Source organism: Apus apus, chromosome 1 (assembly GCF_020740795.1).
Source record: "Apus apus isolate bApuApu2 chromosome 1, bApuApu2.pri.cur, whole genome shotgun sequence".
Taxonomy (NCBI): Eukaryota; Metazoa; Chordata; class Aves; order Apodiformes; family Apodidae; genus Apus; species Apus apus.
The window spans coordinates 153,442,868-153,460,159 of record NC_067282.1 but is presented as its reverse complement, the minus strand read 5'-3'; the positions used below and the strand labels follow the sequence as shown (position 1 = coordinate 153,460,159).

The following is a 17,292-nucleotide window of genomic DNA, read 5'->3' as shown; positions in this document are numbered from 1 at the left end:
TTTTCAGTGGAGAGGGTGGTACTGAACAATGTTGGTGCCCTGGAGTAGGGCTTAGGAGGATGGACAGGAGTTAGCGATAGCAGGTGGCATTGCTGCCCTGCAGTCTGTACCTGAGGTGCAGGTTTGTTGGCCTGCAGGAGGGTCAGTTTAGTCCCTTGCCCCATGACTCTGGTAGCAGTTAATAGTTGTTCTGGTTAGAGTGCATGCTTTCTTATTGTTGCCCTCTTTTTTTTTTTTTTACTAAATCAGGTAGCAGAGCTGAAGCAAGAGCTGAAGTTGAGGGCCTTGCCTGTCTCGGGTACAAAGACAGGTCTGATTGAGCGTCTGAGAGCCTATGAAGAGCAGAACGGTGCAGCCAGCCAAACAACCCCCACTCCCAAGCCCAGCACGGCTGCCAGGCTGAGCACGGGGCCAGCCCTGGTCACCACTGGCATTGCACCAGCAGAAGTCGTTGTGGCCACAGTCACCAGTGGCGCTGTGGTGAAGTTTGGCAGCACAGGCTCGACTCCTCCTGTTTCTCCAACTCCTTCTGATCGCTCACAAATAAGCACAGGGGATGAGAACTCGGCCACCGGAGACACCTTTGGAGAGATGGTGACTTCACCCCTGACCCAGCTCACCTTGCAGGCATCTCCAGTGCAGTTCCTGGTGAAGGAAGAAAGCTGCAAGTCCGTCTCCTGCAGCGTAAATGCACCCAGGTCAGAGCGGTGCAGCACTGGTAACAGCAGGGATGCAGAAGTTAGGGACAAAGACCAGATGCTGCAGGAGAAGGACAAGCAGATCGAAGAACTCACCCGCATGCTGAAGCAGAAGCAGCAGCTGGTTGAGATGCTTAGGCTACAGCTAGAGCAGGAGAAGCGCTCTCAGCAGTCACTACCAGCCCCGGCGGCTGCGGGAGAAGGAGCAGCCCTTGCCTCCACCCCGGCAGCATTTGGCACCCAAGTCAAGAGTGAAAACGGTTTCCTGAGTTGCCAGTCTGCAAAGCAATCCAGTGGCCAAACAGACCAGTTCAGCCCTGCCCCAACCGCTAGCCAAATGGACACTTCGAATCCAAGCCCAGTGCCAAAGAAAGCTGTGATGGTGAAGCAGGAGGTGCCAGCTGCGGAAGCAGAGCCGCCGTGCCAGTCCCACAGCCCGCGGCTTTTCCTTGGCCAGCAAGGAAGCGCCCTGAGCGACCTCATCAAGGGCACCCCTCCCCCCACCCTCATCACCGACTCCACAGGGACCCACATCGTCCTCACCGTGACCAAGCAGAGCGCCGAGAGGCAGGGCCTCTCACCCCATGGGAAGGCAGGGAGTAGCTGCCCAGCCTTGCAGGTAGGCAAGGGTTAGATCACGTCCCCGCTGCAGGCAGTTGGGTTCCTCTCTCCCTCTTCCCGCTCCTGTTATTCAGGATGACTCAACGCGGTGGAAATTCAGTGCAGTGACTACTAAAATGGCTGAGTTGCTTGCTGCGGTGGCTGGTAGTTCATGGCTTTGTGAGACAGAACAGCGTAAGTAGATCTTCAGCAAAAAGACTGGAGTTGGACAATGGTGGACTGTCTACAGCAGTGCACGATTGACTGTGTGCATCGCAGGCTGTTCAGCATTCTTCCAAACACATGGCTCTGCCTTTTGTCAGGCAGGATCTCGGGCTTGGAGGGCAAGGGTTTGCTGCCACATTTCACTGCTTTTTGAAAGAACAACTATGCCCGTGGCATTAAAAAATGCAGGGTGGTTTTCACCTCTTGCGCTTCATTATGGAGATTGTAGCTGGAGTGATAGGTCACCTTGTCTACCCAGCACTGAAATCAGACCCTGGGAGCAGGCATTTGTTTTTTCACTGCTTTATTTTAATGCATGTCAGTGTTTCAAGTGTTAACAGAGTCTTTCATCAGAGATGATCTACTGTTCCCCTGTTGGTATGAGCTCAGCTCTTAACAGAAGTGTTCTGAGTGTTTCTTCCAGGAAGGGATAAATATGCCCAGGTTTTATAGCCTAAGTCAAACCCCAGTGTCTTCCATGGCATAAGAAAAAGTTTTCATTCTTTGCTGCCACATTCCTTGCACCTTCTGCAGAGCATGTGGCAGTGTCTGCTATCGGGGCAGGCACCGAGCAGGCTGCATTTGCTGTGTAGCAGGTGAGATGTGAGCCAACTGTCTTAAGTATCAGTGTCCAGTGTCACCCTTGATACCCCAGGATCTCTCACCTGAACTCCAGCTACTGCTCCACAAGGGCCACAGTTCCTGCATCATGTCTGCCAGCCCTTGTCATGGGTAGCCCAGGGATTTTAGGAGTGGTACTACCTTCTCTTTTCAGACTCTGAATCCCACCCCAGTCTGATTTCTCTGCTTGGTAGAACAGAACGATTGACTGAATTTCCTAAAGAATAAAGGAGAGGGAAAAACAAACTTCCTAATCCTTTTTAGAAACACAAACCTTGCTCCATGTTATGTCTAGGGAACAGCTTCTCACGGGTACCCTTTTATTTTCAGAGAGTACAATCATCACCCGCTAAAACTTCCGGCCAACCACCATGTCAGCTACCTGCAAGCACCCCTCAGCAGCCCACGCAGCAGCAGAAGCAGCAGCAGCAGCCCCTGCAGCAGCAGCAGCAGCCTGGAGGGCTAAACCCATCTGTCATAAAGGTAGCTTGCTGCCTGCTCACTTTTCTTCCTTGTTTTCCTTTGCATGCTGCCAGGGTTTGTAGCCGTGGTGAGAAGGGGACACACACACATACACACAATCCTGGTCAGACACCATCATCACAGCAAGTGAGATCTCACAGCAGCTTCTGCCACAGTTTGCAGGTGCATAGAGTGCTTAGTTTTCAGCTTGAATTTGGCAGCAGGAAAGGAGTGCCACTCTGTTCCCCTGTAAAGCCCATCAGGCATGAAATTTCAGGAGCACTTGGGGTCCATGAGGTCTCCCCCCATGGGCAAGCTTGGAAGTGATGTGGAGGGTTAACAGCAAAGAGCTCTGGGCTGACCCCTGACAGTTTACTCACTTCTGCCCTTTGGTCCCACATCTGAGCAGAATACCAGCTGGTGTTAAAACATGTGTTGTCTACCAATTAAAAACTATAAGAAGCCTGAGTGGGCAGCCTTGCTTCACAGTGGTGTCCCTGATTCTTGAAGGAGCGCTGCTGAACTGAAAAGGTGGCTACTGCATGGAGAGAGGGTGGTGTGGGCATTATGACTGCTACTGAAAGTGGTGTATGAGCTCCGAGAGGGGCACAAGGGTGTGATTTGCCCTCAGTAAGTTTGCAGACCACACCAAATTGGGCAGGAGTGTTGATCTGCTGGAGGGTAGGAAGGCACTGCAGAGGGATCTAGACAGGCTGGATCGATGAGCCGAGGCAACTGTATGAGGTTCAACAAGACCAGGTGTCGGGTCCTGCATTTCAGTCACAACAACCCTATGCAAAGCTACAGGCTTGGGGAGGAGTGGCTGGAAAGCTGCCCAACAGAAAAGGACCTGGGGGCTGCTGGTTGACAGCAGGATGAACGTGAGCCAGCAGTGTGCCCAGGTGGCCAAAAAGGCCAATAGCATCCTGGCCTGCATCAGAAATGGTGTGGCCAGTAGGAGTAGAGAAGCGATCATGTCCCTGTACTCGGCACTGGTGAGGCCACACCTCAAGTACTGTGTGCAGTTCTGGGCCCCTTGCTACAGGAAGGACATTGAGGTGCTGGAGCAGGCCCAGAGGAGAGCTACCAAGTGGTGAAGGGTCTAGAGAACAAGTCATAGAAGGAGCAGCTGAGGGAACTGGGGTTGTTTAGTTTGGAGAAAAGGAGGCTGAGGGGAGACCTCATTGCCCTCTACAACTACCTGAAAGGAAGTAAATTACTTCCTTTTCTTCTCCCAAGTGAATAATGACAGGACCAGAGGAAATGGCCTGAAGTTGTCACAGGGGAGGTTTAGACTGGATATTAGGAAGAATTTATATACTGAAAGAGTGGTCAGGCACTGGGACAGCCTGTCTGGAGAGGTGGTTGAGTCACCATCCCTGGAGGTATTAAAAAATTGTGTAGATTTGGTACTTCAGGACATGCTCTAGTGGCCAAGGTTGTGGTTTTGTGTTCATGGTTGGACTCAGTGAACTTAGAGGTCCTTTCCAACCATGATGATTCTGTGATTTTGTGGTTCTGTGACCTTTTACTCTCTGGTGCTGGTGAACATGCTGTGATTTCCATTCTCGTGCCTTGCACATACCTGTTGATCATCCCTTGTGAAGTGCTGTGCAGGTTCAGGAAAGAGAGCACCTCTGTCTTTACTCCTCCAGGTGACGGCTGTAAAGAGGCTCTGCTGTGCATCTTCTCCTCTTCTAGTCCACTTAGATCTCTCTCTGACATGTAATTAAGATAAAATACAGAAATATTACTAAGAGCTTTTAGAGACTGGAGGATCAGTTCTGAGTCAGATGCTGGAAAGGATATGAAGACAGGAGTAATTTCTAGTGGGGTATCCACTTTGCAAAGGGCCAGTGCCTTGGCCTGCTTTGAGACTTTTGAGGAAATGCAGAGGGGAAATGAAGGCATTTCCCTCAGCCTCCCATAGCTTGTGTGCTGTGGTAGCATCTGTAGCAACTCCTAATCCTTTTGCCTCCCTTGTAGGGTCAGAAGCCAGGTCTGCAGGTGGTCACAGGGCAGCTGCCCCATACCATATAGTCTTTCTCAGCACCTCCAAACCTGCAGCCCTTTTTCCCCAATGGTTTCTCCAAATGGTCCCGGAAAACTGGTGCTCCTGGCAAGGGTAGCCCACACAGTGTGTCAAAAAAGGTGCCCTCCCAGGACATCCCAGTGCTCTGTGCCAGCCCCTCTCAGGAGGTGAGCAGAACCCAGAGCAGCTCTGCCAGCAGAGGCCTGGGGTTGCTCCTCTACCTTCACATAGACAAACAGTTTTCCAGGGAAAACAGTGCAGAAGAGCATCAACACCTACAAGTGTTGGAACTGGCATTCAGCTACTGCTGGGGGATCTCACTGATCCAGGGCAAAGAGCCTCAGTGTGGATCACATATAACTGCTGCAGAGGCAAAGACCTGATCCACATTTTAAATTTTCTTATGGGCAGTTGTGTGCTGATTCATCTGGTAAAGCTGAGTCATGAGCACCATTTCCTGCAACCCTTGGGGTTTCCTTTGGAAGTCTCTGGTGCTGCTGAGTGCTCTGGTGCTCTCCACCCACCATGAGGCTGTGAAACTAGCTGCTAGTGAAGCTTGGTTGTGTCCCCAGACTAGGCACTGCAGAAGGAGAGGGATAGTAGGTAGGTCCTGGGTATCATATTTTGCAGAGTAGGCTAAACACAGCAAGGGAAGTGTCCTTTCTGAAGTTCTAGAGGAATCCCCCACTTGGACAGCTGAGGCTTTCCCCATTCAGCAGCAGCCTGGGGGTGGTTTGTGGCATGGCTGCTTTAAGGTTAGAAAAATCAGCCAGATTTCCAGCTGTGAGTTGGAGGGGAAATCTGTCTTCCTCCCCTGCAGCCAGGGTGTAGTGCAGAGTACACAGAAGAAGCCAAGCTGCTGAGAGCAGAGCAGTGCCAACCTCTGTGCAGCGCTCACCAAGAGAGGGGGTGATGGACTCTCAGAGCAGCTGTGAGACAGGAGTTGATGTGGGCTTTCCCCTGATCACTCCTCCTGCCTTTGTTCTAAACAGCCCTCATCACAGCCTGGCTCTCCTGCTGCCCCTTCCCCATCCCAGATGGACCTGGAGAAGCAGCAGCACACGCCGCTTTTTGGAACTACTCCACCTCCTCTCCCTGTTCCCTCGGTCCCAATGAAAGAGCCACCAGGCTATGAAGAGGCCATGAAGCAACAGCCAAAGGCTCAGGTGAGAGCAATTCTTCTCCCTGGTTTCCTTGGAGAGCAGGTGAAAAGTTGTCATTGTAAATCTGCTTAGATTCCTGATCTGGGCCAGTAACAAGAGGGGAGACACAATGTCCCTTTCTAACTGCACTTTCCTAGCAGAGTTCCTGCTGGAGGGCTTGGGACAGACCCTAAAGCACAGGTAGAGCTCCCAAACCACTCTCTGCCTGGGGAGTGTTAGTACAGCAGCTGCTGACTGTACCTTCCCATCTAGTGGCAGCCTGGGGTTACGGAGGATTCTGGTGCTGTGCCTGCATGTGCTTGTTCTTGCTAGATAACAGCCCCGTCTCTGGGGCGAGGGGGCAGAGCCAGCAGCTAAGGGTGCTGCTGGAGGTGGAATCTCCCCTGGGAAACAGGAGGCTAATCCTGCGCTCGCTCTCCCCAGGAGAATGGCTGTGCCAGCCAGCAGATGGACGACCTGTTTGACATTCTGATCGAAAGTGGAGGTAAGGTGGCAAAGCCAGCATTTCCCACAGCCTTTGTTCTGAGCCTGGGGATCACAGAGCACTGAGGGGAGAGCCTGTCGTGGCCCACGTCTTTTGCTCCTGTGCCCCGGCCAGTGCCTTTAGCACAGGCAGAAGTCATTAAGGTGCTAAGGGAGATGTCAGTCAGACATTAGGATGATACAAAGTGTTTTGGTGGTTCTGCTGCATCGGTTCTGGGCACATCTCTTCTGCAATGCTGGACAGAGCTTGAATTCCCTAGAGGAGGGCTGAAAACTCCCTGCAGCAAGCTGAGAGCAGGCACAGGATGACATTCCTTACCCCAGTTGGTGGTCAGTCATGGCTCCATCTGAGAGCTCCCTGTTGCTCTTACGGGTGGGAGGGATCTTTCCAGTGTTTGGCCAAGCTTTTCCTCACCCTGACCTTCCCATTTGTTCCCTGGACAGAGATTTCTGCTGACTTCAAGGACGAGTCATCCCCGGCTGGGAAAGAACCACCTGCAGCCCCAGCCTGCCCCTCACCGCCCAGCAGCCACCCTTCCTCAGAGCTGGTGGTGCCGGTGTCCTTGGGGCAGCCGGTGCCTGTGGGCCGGCTGGAGGACTTCCTGGAGAGCAGCACCGGCCTCCCGCTGCTGACGGCCGGCCACGACGGGCCAGAGCCCCTGTCCCTGATTGATGACCTCCACAGTGAGATGCTGAGCAGCTCAGCCATCCTGGACCACCCGCCTTCACCTATGGACACCTCGGAATTGCACTTTGCTCACGAGCCATCTGGGGGCATAGCCCTGGATCTGGCTGAGGCTAACTTGGACAGCATGGACTGGCTGGAGCTGCCAGGGGGGCCCGTGATGAGCCTGGCTCCCCTTAGCACCGCAGCTCCCAGCCTCTTTTCCACAGACTTCCTTGATGGACACGATCTGCAGCTGCACTGGGATTCTTGCTTGTAACTCTGTGAGCAGAGACTGAAGGGAATGGGAGTGGGAGGGCACGGGCATGCAGGGGGGAAGAGGCCAGTCAACCAAAAAAAAAAAAAAAAAGAAATGAGCTCCTGGTACTTGTACTCCTCCCCCGACAGTGTCCTTCCTGCACGAAGCCGGCAGTGATGGCAAAGGCAGAGCTGCTGCTCCAGTCACTGCTTCCAGGGCAGGGAGAATGGGTGCTGGGGGGTGTGGAGAAAAGGCTGCAGGAGCTCTGGGGTTGGTGGCCTCCTGCCCCCTCTGTGCAGCCTGGCCCAGCTTGGGTGAGAGTGGAGCCAGCAGCCCCTCTCCCTCCAGGCAGGAGCAGTGAATGCAGCGCGTGGGTTGCAGTGCTGTGGGCACCAGATCCCTCGCCTTGGGACACAGGATGACTGGGCCAGAACTGTTTCCAGAAGCTGCATCCTGCACCTTGCTGGGACTGGCAGATAAAGGGGGTTGTGCTGCCCTGGCACAAGTGGTTTAACAGTTGAAAAAGTTCTACCTTCAGAGCAGGATGCAGAGGTGGGAATGCTGGCTGGGGGCCTGGAACAGCTGCCCTCTGCCCTCACGGGCTGTCTTGTCAGGGGAGGGTCTGATCTGCTGCAGGGCTGTGAGGAGCTGGGCAGAACAGGCACCTTTTCCAAGTGTAGCTACAGGGAACCAGGGTTCCCCACCAACCTGGTAATGGCTAAGCTGGTTTCCCAAATATCACTGAGCATGGCAGAGGCCTGCCTGCTTGCTTCACTCACTTTGGGCTGCAAAACAGATTTTTAAGGTGCTAAAATCCAGGTCCTTACGTGTTAAATCTGTCCTTTGCTATGCCCCAGACCTCTGGCTGTGTTGGAGCCTAGCCTTCAGGTTCCCTCCTGTCCCCACAGCATGTGTGACATCCCCAGGTGAGTAGAGCAGCCACTCTGTGGTGGGGTTAGAGGCAAGACAGCGTCCGTGTGTCCTGGGGCACGTGAGAGGGGCACAGCTAGCAATGAACAACATATCATTAGGGGCCATGTGCAATCTGTCTCCTGCCTTCAGCTGTGCTGTTGCCTCCCTGTAGCAGGTGCCCCAGTGGAAATAAGCAGCTGAGGGTGTCAGACCCACCAGGCAAGCAAGGGGAACTGCAAACTGGGTGTTGTGTGGCACATCACAGGTCCTAGCTCAGTAGTGAGAGGTGGGACCCTGAAGCAAGTAATGGGTGGCTGACCTCTGCTCTTCCTGCCTTCCAGGCCCATGGCATAAAAGGCAGAAGCAAGCGGCTGCTTGTGGCTATGTGCAGGCAGCTGCTGCCACGTAGGGCCCCAGGCTGGTGTCTCGGGGTAGCTGCTGACTGGACGAGTAACCCAAGCCCCCAGAGCCATGAGCATGCTTTTCCTTGTGCAGGGTTTTGCGTTGGAAACCCAAGCCTGTGGTCCTCCCTCTTTCTCTCTCATACGCTGTTACTCCTGTCACTTTTAAATTCCTGTGTTTGTTAGTAGTAACTCACCTCTGTATTTAGCAGATGAGACATAGTCCAGCTGTGCCCCCTGTGGCTGCCCTGCCGGGCAGCTACCCCAGCTCTGGCCCTGAGCTGGGTCTGGACTGCTCGGGGGTTGGGGGAGGCAGTTTCCAAGGGCAGGGCTGGAGGCAGCAGCTTCTGAAATCTTACAGCCCTTTCAGGCGCTGACCCTGCTCAGGCAAGGGAAGGCTGAACTGCCGTCCTATTAATACCTCCTTGGGGATGCTGACCCACCTTTCCTCTGCACTGTGCTGCCTGCTGGGGTGGGGTAGGTGTGGGTGGGCTGGCACATGCTGCTCCCCTGCCCCTTTGGTACTGCAGGGGTGCGGGTACCTCTGCTCCAGCCCTGCACGACTGCTCTCTATCAGCCACGAAACTGGCAGCCAGGTGGGGGTCATGCCGGTTTTGCAGCTGGGAGAAAACTCCTGCTTTTCTGAGCCCTATTTGCTTGTTAACTGCATGGGGAGCCACTTTCTTAATCTTTTGCAGGGGAACCTGCTGGCAGCTTCCTTCCTTTCTGTCCCGTCCCCCCCCCCCCTCCTCACCCCACCAGTAGTAAGCAAGTCACAGCCTCTTATCTGCCTCCCTCAGTGTCCGGTTTGGAGAGGATCCCCCCCTTCCCCACTCCCCGCCTGCTTTCTGGTGCCCAAGCTACAGTGTCATGTCCTAAAAATCAGAATAACTGGGACTGGTGGACACCCCCTTCACCATGCCCCCCCCACGCCTTCCTGCACTTCCCTCCTGGTGCAGCCCTGCTCCCTTTTGGGGGTTGTGCCGAGTGTACTGGGAGGAGCGAGTGCATCTGCAATCACCTTACAGAGCTCTCACCAGCCCCCCCCCACCCCTCAGTGCAGCTGCCCAGCCGTGGGACCAGGTGGGCAAGGGAGGCAAGTGGTTTCTTAGAAGGAAAGTATGTAGGGGAGAAGACGATCTTTCAAATACTATGAGGGAAAAAAAAAAATAAGTGAGGCTGCCTGTTTGTCAAACTCAAGCAAAATGAGCTTCTTTTAGCCCACAGTGAGCACCAGCCCCACCCCTCCCCGCCCAGATAACGAGCTGTGTGATATCTTTTGTACAAATAATTACAAGGCTGCAAACAGTAAATAAAGAATGAAATAATTGAAGTGCAATGAGCTCCTAGATGAAGGTGGGAGCACTCCACTTAAGTCCCAGCCTGACCCAGCCTTGGTTCCTCACACTGGGCCAGGCACCCCACTCTGGTGAGAGAGATGCCAATGTCTGTTACTGATTTAGCCCTTCTGGAGTTGATGGTGAAAGGCTGAGCTCACAGCTGCTCCCTTTCACCTCTACCCACCCACTGTAATGTGTGAAACTTTGAAGAAATTTAATTACATTTGCTCAGCATACTTGAAATTGGCCCTCCTGGAGCCCAGACAATACAGAACCATGAGCCTCACCTCCTGAGGACCCCAGCAAACCTGCCAGAGCCCCTGTGCACAAAGGGCTTCTGCCAGGAGAGCAAGTGATAACCCTGTGTCTGGGGGCAGTGGGGGAAGATGGTGCCTCATCCCAGAAAATAGTGTCTTTTCCCCAAGCAGTGCCCAGAGCAGGCCAGCCCACTTTTCTGCTTTCTTACTATTATTTGTTTGAATAATAGTTCAATAGTTCTTTGTCAGAAGAGGTATCCCATGGACGTACATTTTTTTGCACCTGTTGGGAAAACAAACAAACAACAAAGTCTGATGTTCTGCCTCTACCTTGAATGTAATCCTGAATCTTTCTGCTGTAACCACTACTTGTTTGTAATGTGTATTTGACTAGCACGCACTCTCCCTTCCACTATGCAGCAAACAGCAAGGGGTGATCAGCACCATCGGCGATGGATGGTGTTGGGGCATCGGATCCAGAGCGAGTATTCAACTGGAAAAGGATAAAAGTGACAAGTAAACAGGGGAGAGAATGGATCTTTAAATTGAATTATTTTTTCAGTTACAAATATTTGAAAAAAAATTAAAAAAAATAAATCCATTTTATTAAAAAAAATCCAAACAGCCATGTGCTTAAGAATTTCTCTGCTGTGCTGGTGGGAAGGCTGGGGGAGGGGAGGGCACTTTGACTTTCCCAGCTAAGAGTGGGTGATCCTCTGGGTCTTTCTGAAAGCTGAAAAAAAAGAGCTTGAGTGGCCATGCCTCATCTCTTCTCAGCTGCAGGGAGATTCCTTCTATGCATGGAAATTACCTACCCTGCAATCAGACCCAGGTCTTAAGGTAGGAGAAGCACAGGCAGCTTTTACGGCCTCCCACAGGCCTGTAGGCTGGTCTGGACCCCCAGCTGTTACAGTGATAAGGTGACAGTGCAGCCTTCCTGAGCCAGACAGCAAACTGGAATTACTTTGAAATCACTCACTTCCACATCAGTAAATACAGTGCAACTTTCACCCTTCCATGAGCTTGGGCTTCTGAACATGGTTCTTCTGGGGCCTGTGCCCTGGTACTGTCCCACTTTGCAGCAGAGACTCCACCTGATTTTTCTGGAGCAGCTTGTTAATGTGCAGACCACACTGTTGTCTCCCAACCCCAGTCCTGTTTTCTGCGCCCCTCTCCCCACATCCTTTCAGTTTGAGTATTTCTTGCTTGTCAGGGCCTCTGCTGCAGAGCTGTGCCTCAGGGAGGGCTGGTGGCAGTGAGGCAAGGCTGGGCTGCCACTGCTGCCTGCCCACCTACCCTGGGTTCTGCTCTGAGGCAAGGCTGGTGAGGAGCCCCCACGGTGCCAGTGCAGGCTGAGCAGAGCCCTCAGCTGGCTGCTTAGCAGGAGCCAGGGCAGAAATGGTGCCATAATTATCACATGACAGAAATTAAGAAATCTAGTCCTGGCCCTCTCAAAAAAATATAAAAGCAAAGTCCAGTGCTCTCCCAAGATGCAGTTTATTTACAAACCCACGGAATAAAGGAAAGTAAAACTCGTGTCATTTCATGAGTAGTTTGTGCTCACAGACAAGCGCTTTCAGTAGAAAGTCACAGACTCCATACCCAGAGCCACCACCACAAAGCAGCAATTCTCCACTCCTGACCAGCGTCCCCACCGCCACCGCAGGGCGAGGAGGACGAGTTAGTCTCCCTGAGCCAGCTCCAACCTGAACCCCAGCCTGAGCTACAACAGTGCCAAAATATACACGGTCCTGGAGTTAATTTACAGCTTTTTGGTTAACAGTAAAAATAATCTAGAGCCTAAAATGACAGCATGAAACACTTGTTTAGGGGAGAGGTGGTTTTTGTCTTCTCCCAGAGGAGACAAGGCCTATCCCCTAACACTGTAACAGTGGTAACAGGCGGTGCAGTTGGGCACCTCTTGTCAACACCCCACGTGCCACTGCCAGGGAGGAGAGATGAGGCTGACGCCAGTTCTCCCCCTCTTCTCAGCCCCAGCTCCACATCAGAGGATCTTGTCCAAGTGCTTCAGGTTTTGCCATCCCTCTCCCCAACAGAGGCAAGTCCTTGGCTGGCATGGGAGGGGATGTGCTATCCCTGCTCCTGCACAGCAGTGAGTCTGTCACTCCATGTGCACCCATAGTGCCACCTGCCAATGCACCAGCCCTGGTGGCTTAAAGCCACCCCACAAGGGCTGCCTCTGCCCCCCAGCAGCAGACACACACACTGGGTGAGTGAGCTGCTGACCCCCCACCCTGGGGGCAGCATGCAACGGGCTGTGGGCCAGGCTGCTCCCCTAGGCACCAGGGGGGGGAGGCAGGGCTGAGGCAACCAGGGGATGGGGGTGGCAGAGATGGGGGAGGTTGGGAGGGGCACTTGTTTTTTGTGGGCAGAACACACTTGTCCCTTTGCAGCATCACCCTCGACCATCACCTCCCTCGGGTCTGCAGCTTGGCCTCTTGGCACTGCTGCCATCTGTCCCAGGTGGCCTGGTAGCCCCCCCTGAGGGGGGGATTGTCACAGATACAAGTGGGTGTGGTGGGGTAGGGCAGGGGGTGAGACATGATGGGGGTGGGGGAGAGGAGTATGGGCCATCGAGAAGGTTCCCCAGGATGGGGCAGGGTGGGGGTCACCCATCTATATCCCAGCTGAAGAGATGGTGCTTCACCAGCATGTCCTGCACCCCTTCCTTCAGTGGCTTCTTCTCCTTCTCCTGCAGGACAACACAGAGATCCAGGTCAGTGAACCACACCAGAAAAGGGGAGGTTGTGTCTGCAGGTAGAGCCCAGTCATGCCCAGACAGAGCAGCCTTCTGCACTTCCCACCCCGGTGCAGCTGACAGAGGGAGAGGCTCTGCGGTTTGGAGAGCACTGGGGAAGGGAGGTGCCTGCTGCTATTTTCCTCTGCCCCAGCTGGGCAGGGGCAGGCAGCACCCTCTGCCACACAGTTCCTGTGCACAGCCTGCCCTGGCACCCTGGCAGGGAAAGCAGCCCCATCCACAGCTTCTGGTGCTGGCTCAAGGGGAGGCAGTGCTGGAGCACAAAGCTGGGAGGGGTAAGCAAAGCACCCGCCTAGCTGGGGGAGAGAATGCGAGATGCCACCTACTCACCTCCCTCTTTATTGGCAGCTCCCAGTCCTGAGAGAGGCTGAAGGCAAATTTGCAGAGGACTCTGTAAAGGAAGAGAGTGATAGTAACATTCACACACACATTGCACCGGCTCCTCAGCTTGGCCCGGCAGTCACTAAGCTTACAAGGAGGGAAATCCTTGTTTGTTGGTGCTGAAAAGGCAACACCGGCCACCCATCTCCTGTTCCCCCGTCCTCTTCGGGCTTCACATCCTGCCAGTTCCAGGCTGAAAAGAGAAGCCTGTAGATGTGACTCAAGTGCAACCCCTACAGAGCCTGACACGGCAGCGCAGGGAGGCCCGTGCGGGACCAGAGAGCAGCTGGCGGTGGGGGGCTGTAGGTTCTTCTCCAGAGAGCACCTCAGAGTTTCTGCACCCTCCGTCCACTCCCTGGAGTAAGATAAGTGTCCTGACCCCCATGCACGAGTGCCACACGGGGATGGAACATGGAGCTCCCTCACTGGACCCAGCTCTAAGCAGGTGCTGCAGGCACAGCCTCTCTCCCTAGGAGACAGGGATGCAGAGCTCAGACCTCCTGGCAACAAGCCCTTTAGGGTCAGGAGGAACTCCTATGAGAGGGTCTCCTCCAAGTCCTGCAGCAGTGGGGGAGCAGAGTCCCTTCACAGGAAGCCAGCTGGGAGAAACAGGGCATAAGCCTGCACTCCTGCTCCCCACAAACCTGGGCCCAGCCCTCAACCAGCCCCACCTGGTCTTTTGGCTGTGCTGCACTAGGACAACCCACATGCTGCAGGAAAGCAGCCATGGGACATGGCAGCACAGAGGTGGAGGGAACTGCGTTCCTCCAATTCGGCAGCAGCACAGGGACCACTGGGCACCCCAAGGTACATACACATGGGCTGCTTCTGGCTACAGATGCTCCCACTGGGGCCAGAGGCAACTGGGCAGCACAGCCAGTTCCTGCAGAACAGCAGCAGCAACAGGGCTGGAGTGGTGGTGGCAAGGGGGTGTGTGGTGTGCTCTTTGGCTCCCTGGGACTGGATGTGGGTTTGCAGCATGCTGGAGGGCCAGGAGCATGCAGTGCAGATGTGTGCCCTGCTCCAAGTGATGTGCTTTGTGTGAGCTCAGCCCATTCTGCCCCTGACACCACTCCTTTGCTTTGACTGGGCGAGGTGAGTGACTCCTTCCCAGCCAGCAACAGTTGGACTGTCTCCCTAGCACATCCCCTGGGTCCTGCTTGGACTCACGGTGACTGCCAGAGGACTTGGAGAGCAGCAGGGTGGAAAAGGAACTCTCTTCATCAGGGTAGGTGCAGAGGCTGCCTGCCTGTCACAACAGCTCCCCTGGAGCCAAGCTCTGCTCTTGGCCAGGCAGGCGCAGTGCGTTGCATTAAACTGTCTAGACAGTTGCTGCTGCCTCAGCACACAGAAGGAAATCTCCACAATGTGGATGTCTGGGCAGCCCACGCTGCTTCTCCCTGGAGTGGGCCCAAAGCCAGCCACAGTGAGGGCCACCTCCTGCAGAGGAGGAGGAAATCCATTCCAGACCCTGGCAAGGCCCATGGGGACAGAGACTCACCTCAGCTCACATTTGATCTGCACCCAGCCAGGACTGCGCAGGAAGGACCAGGGATGGAACCACTTCTCCACGGTCTGCAGGCTTGAGCACAGCACCTCCAGCCACAAATGCAGCACCTGCTCACTGCAGCAATGGGGTAGAGGCATGTTACTCAGATGAAGCCAGGGAAAGGAGCCCCATCCTGTTGGGACAGTCTATTTTCAGCCCAAGCCTTGACCCCAGGTCACAGTCCAGTTCCTAGGGGGAACAGGAAGCTTATGTGACCCCCTCCATGCAGTGAGATCTACTTCCAGCCAGCAGCCATGCCAGCATGATAAACAAGAAAGGAGCAGGTCCCAATCAGTGGCTTCAGTGAGAGGGGAAAAAGAACCTGTGGCCTAAGGTGGACTGGAACAACTGCGGCTCTTGAGCGCATTCTTCCCCCTCCCAAGCTCCTCACACCCAGGATGCTGAGGGTATCAGTACTGGGTGACTCACTTGAGCCCAACGCAGATGAGGGAACGAAGCTTCACATCCATCTGTGCATGTGCAGCATCGTGCGTCATGTTCACAGCCTGAACCGCCTGCAGGGTGGGAAGATGTGGTTACCACCTTCTCAGCTTAGCCTTAGGCTGGGCTGGGCAGCCATTTCAGAGACACAGCCAAATGCTATAACCCCAAAGCTCCTCACCCAGTGCCACCTGCTAGCATCAGAGAGGCCAAGCCTTCCTGATGGCTTCACTTTCTTCCTTTCCCCAGGCACCTGGTGGCTCTACTCCTTCCCATTAAGGAAGGTCTGGGAGAGTCTCAAGCATCTCCCTAGTGAAAGGCAACACCCTCCAGCAGACTCCATGGGGAAACTTCCACACATTAGGAACTGGGATCTGGTTGGGGTCAGCACTTACCCGGTAAAGCAGCTCCTCTGGAGTGAGGACTTTGCCGTCTTCATCAAGCCTGCAAAGATCACAGCAGAGACCTAGCTAGCCCAGGAGCTACCCCTGGCACACAGCAGGCCTTTTCCCCTCCATACCCCAAGAGCTCTCTTGCTACTGATGAGCCCCTAGGTGATCCTGCAGCCATAAGAGAGCAAGATACAGACCCAGCAGCAAACATGGGAGCCCCGGGAAACAGGAAAGAGCCACTGCCAGCCAAAGTCAGCACAGGCACAGCAGCCTGCTGACACCATGCCTACAGGAGGATGGGGCAGACCATGACTCTTTCCAAAGTGGAGAGCAGCAGAAGTTTGAGGAGCACAGAAGGAGCAGGGCACAGACCCAGCCACCTGGTGTGAATAAAGTGGCTTTACCTGTAAGTCTTGCAGAGCACAAGGCGAGAATACACAGAGTCAAAATCCCGTTCCACTTCCCGGCTTGCAGCCTAGTCAGGCAGAGGGACAGTCAGTACACTCTGCCCTACAGCTGCCTCACCCCAGCCCTCTGGCCACACATCCCCATGGAGGAAACTGAGACATCTCACCTCTTCAATGAACAGCCAGGGATGACAGGCACCCCCCAGCAGAGATGGCTTCTTCAATCCATGTTCAAATATGGACTTCAAGGCTGGACACAGTGTCCCTCGCACCAAGTCTGTCACCCCTTCTGTGACAGAGTCATCTCCAGCGATGGAGTACTGAGGAACATGAAGAGCCAGCTCTCAGCATACTGCTGAGGGGTAGAGCATGGAGGCAGTCTGCTCGCCTACAGTTTCCCTGCTTCTCTTCCACTCCCACATGCCCACCAGCCCCCCATCCCTTAACCCCTTATTGCTGTTGGTGGCTCTTGCATAAGACACCATGTTCAGTGCCCCTGGGAATTACTGGGATGCCAGGACCTTTATACCTAGGTGCAGTCCAGGAGACCACACAGGTGACCCCCAGCACCATGCTGGCCGCATTCAGCATGTAGGAATTGCTGTGGTTTGGTGAGATGCTGATCGAGCTAAGGTAAGGAAATGGACTTGCACTGAGGGTCTCTGGGACTCTGTAAGCTGCTAAAAGTCAAGGCAAATGGGAATTCCAAGGTATAACCCTGACATGCTGTTAGCATGAAGGATATTCCAAAATTAGGATGACTGGGATCCAATCTGTTCCCACATTAAGGAGGAACTGCTCAACAGTCCAGGGTGTGTTTATACACAGAGAGGTCATCTGCATCTAAAGAACCAGCCCTGAGAAGGGGCTGAGGAAACAAGTGAAATGTCAATAGTGACATCTCTCTAGAGGCTTCTTTTGGGTTCTCAGGTCAGTCTTTGAACTATTCCTCAATCTTCTCTACTTCCCCGGCAAATTGTCTAGGCCAACATGTGGTTACATTTGTCTCCTATCCACTACCCAGCCCTAGGGACATATTGAGGTGTCTGCTCTAAATAGGTGGCATCTCACCACTGCCAGCTGCAAAAAAAAACAAGAAAAAGTGTCTCTTTGGGCATGGCTGCTCAGGGGTAATGCCCTGTGGTGACTGCAAAACATGAGCTGGATCCACAGGCACAGCCTTGGGGCACAGCACAGGCAGCAGGAAGCAGGCTGAAACACTGCCC

At 54.1% G+C, this 17,292-nt stretch overlaps 2 protein-coding genes across 4 annotated transcripts in view; one reads left to right on the top strand and one right to left on the bottom strand.

Moving 5' to 3' along the window:
- MRTFA (myocardin related transcription factor A) overlaps positions 1 to 10,743 on the top strand; it is a 78,250-nt gene extending 67,507 nt beyond the window's left edge. For all 3 annotated transcript variants that reach the window (XM_051624252.1, XM_051624272.1, XM_051624263.1), the window contains 5 exons: positions 250 to 1,317; positions 2,475 to 2,627; positions 5,631 to 5,804; positions 6,225 to 6,285; positions 6,729 to 10,743. In XM_051624252.1, the coding sequence (XP_051480212.1) occupies positions 250 to 1,317; positions 2,475 to 2,627; positions 5,631 to 5,804; positions 6,225 to 6,285; positions 6,729 to 7,228 (1,956 nt within the window). In that variant the 3' untranslated portion in view covers positions 7,229 to 10,743. The remainder of the gene's footprint in view (positions 1 to 249; positions 1,318 to 2,474; positions 2,628 to 5,630; positions 5,805 to 6,224; positions 6,286 to 6,728) is intronic.
- An 852-nt stretch (positions 10,744 to 11,595) lies between these two features.
- SGSM3 (small G protein signaling modulator 3) overlaps positions 11,596 to 17,292 on the bottom strand; it is a 30,073-nt gene continuing 24,376 nt past the window's right edge. Inside the window, exons 17-23 of the mRNA XM_051638512.1 lie at positions 16,234 to 16,386; positions 16,064 to 16,134; positions 15,663 to 15,711; positions 15,256 to 15,341; positions 14,779 to 14,901; positions 13,227 to 13,287; positions 11,596 to 12,830 (exon numbers count right to left, since the gene is read on the bottom strand). Of these exons, the coding sequence (XP_051494472.1) occupies positions 12,747 to 12,830; positions 13,227 to 13,287; positions 14,779 to 14,901; positions 15,256 to 15,341; positions 15,663 to 15,711; positions 16,064 to 16,134; positions 16,234 to 16,386 (627 nt within the window). The 3' untranslated portion in view covers positions 11,596 to 12,746. The remainder of the gene's footprint in view (positions 12,831 to 13,226; positions 13,288 to 14,778; positions 14,902 to 15,255; positions 15,342 to 15,662; positions 15,712 to 16,063; positions 16,135 to 16,233; positions 16,387 to 17,292) is intronic.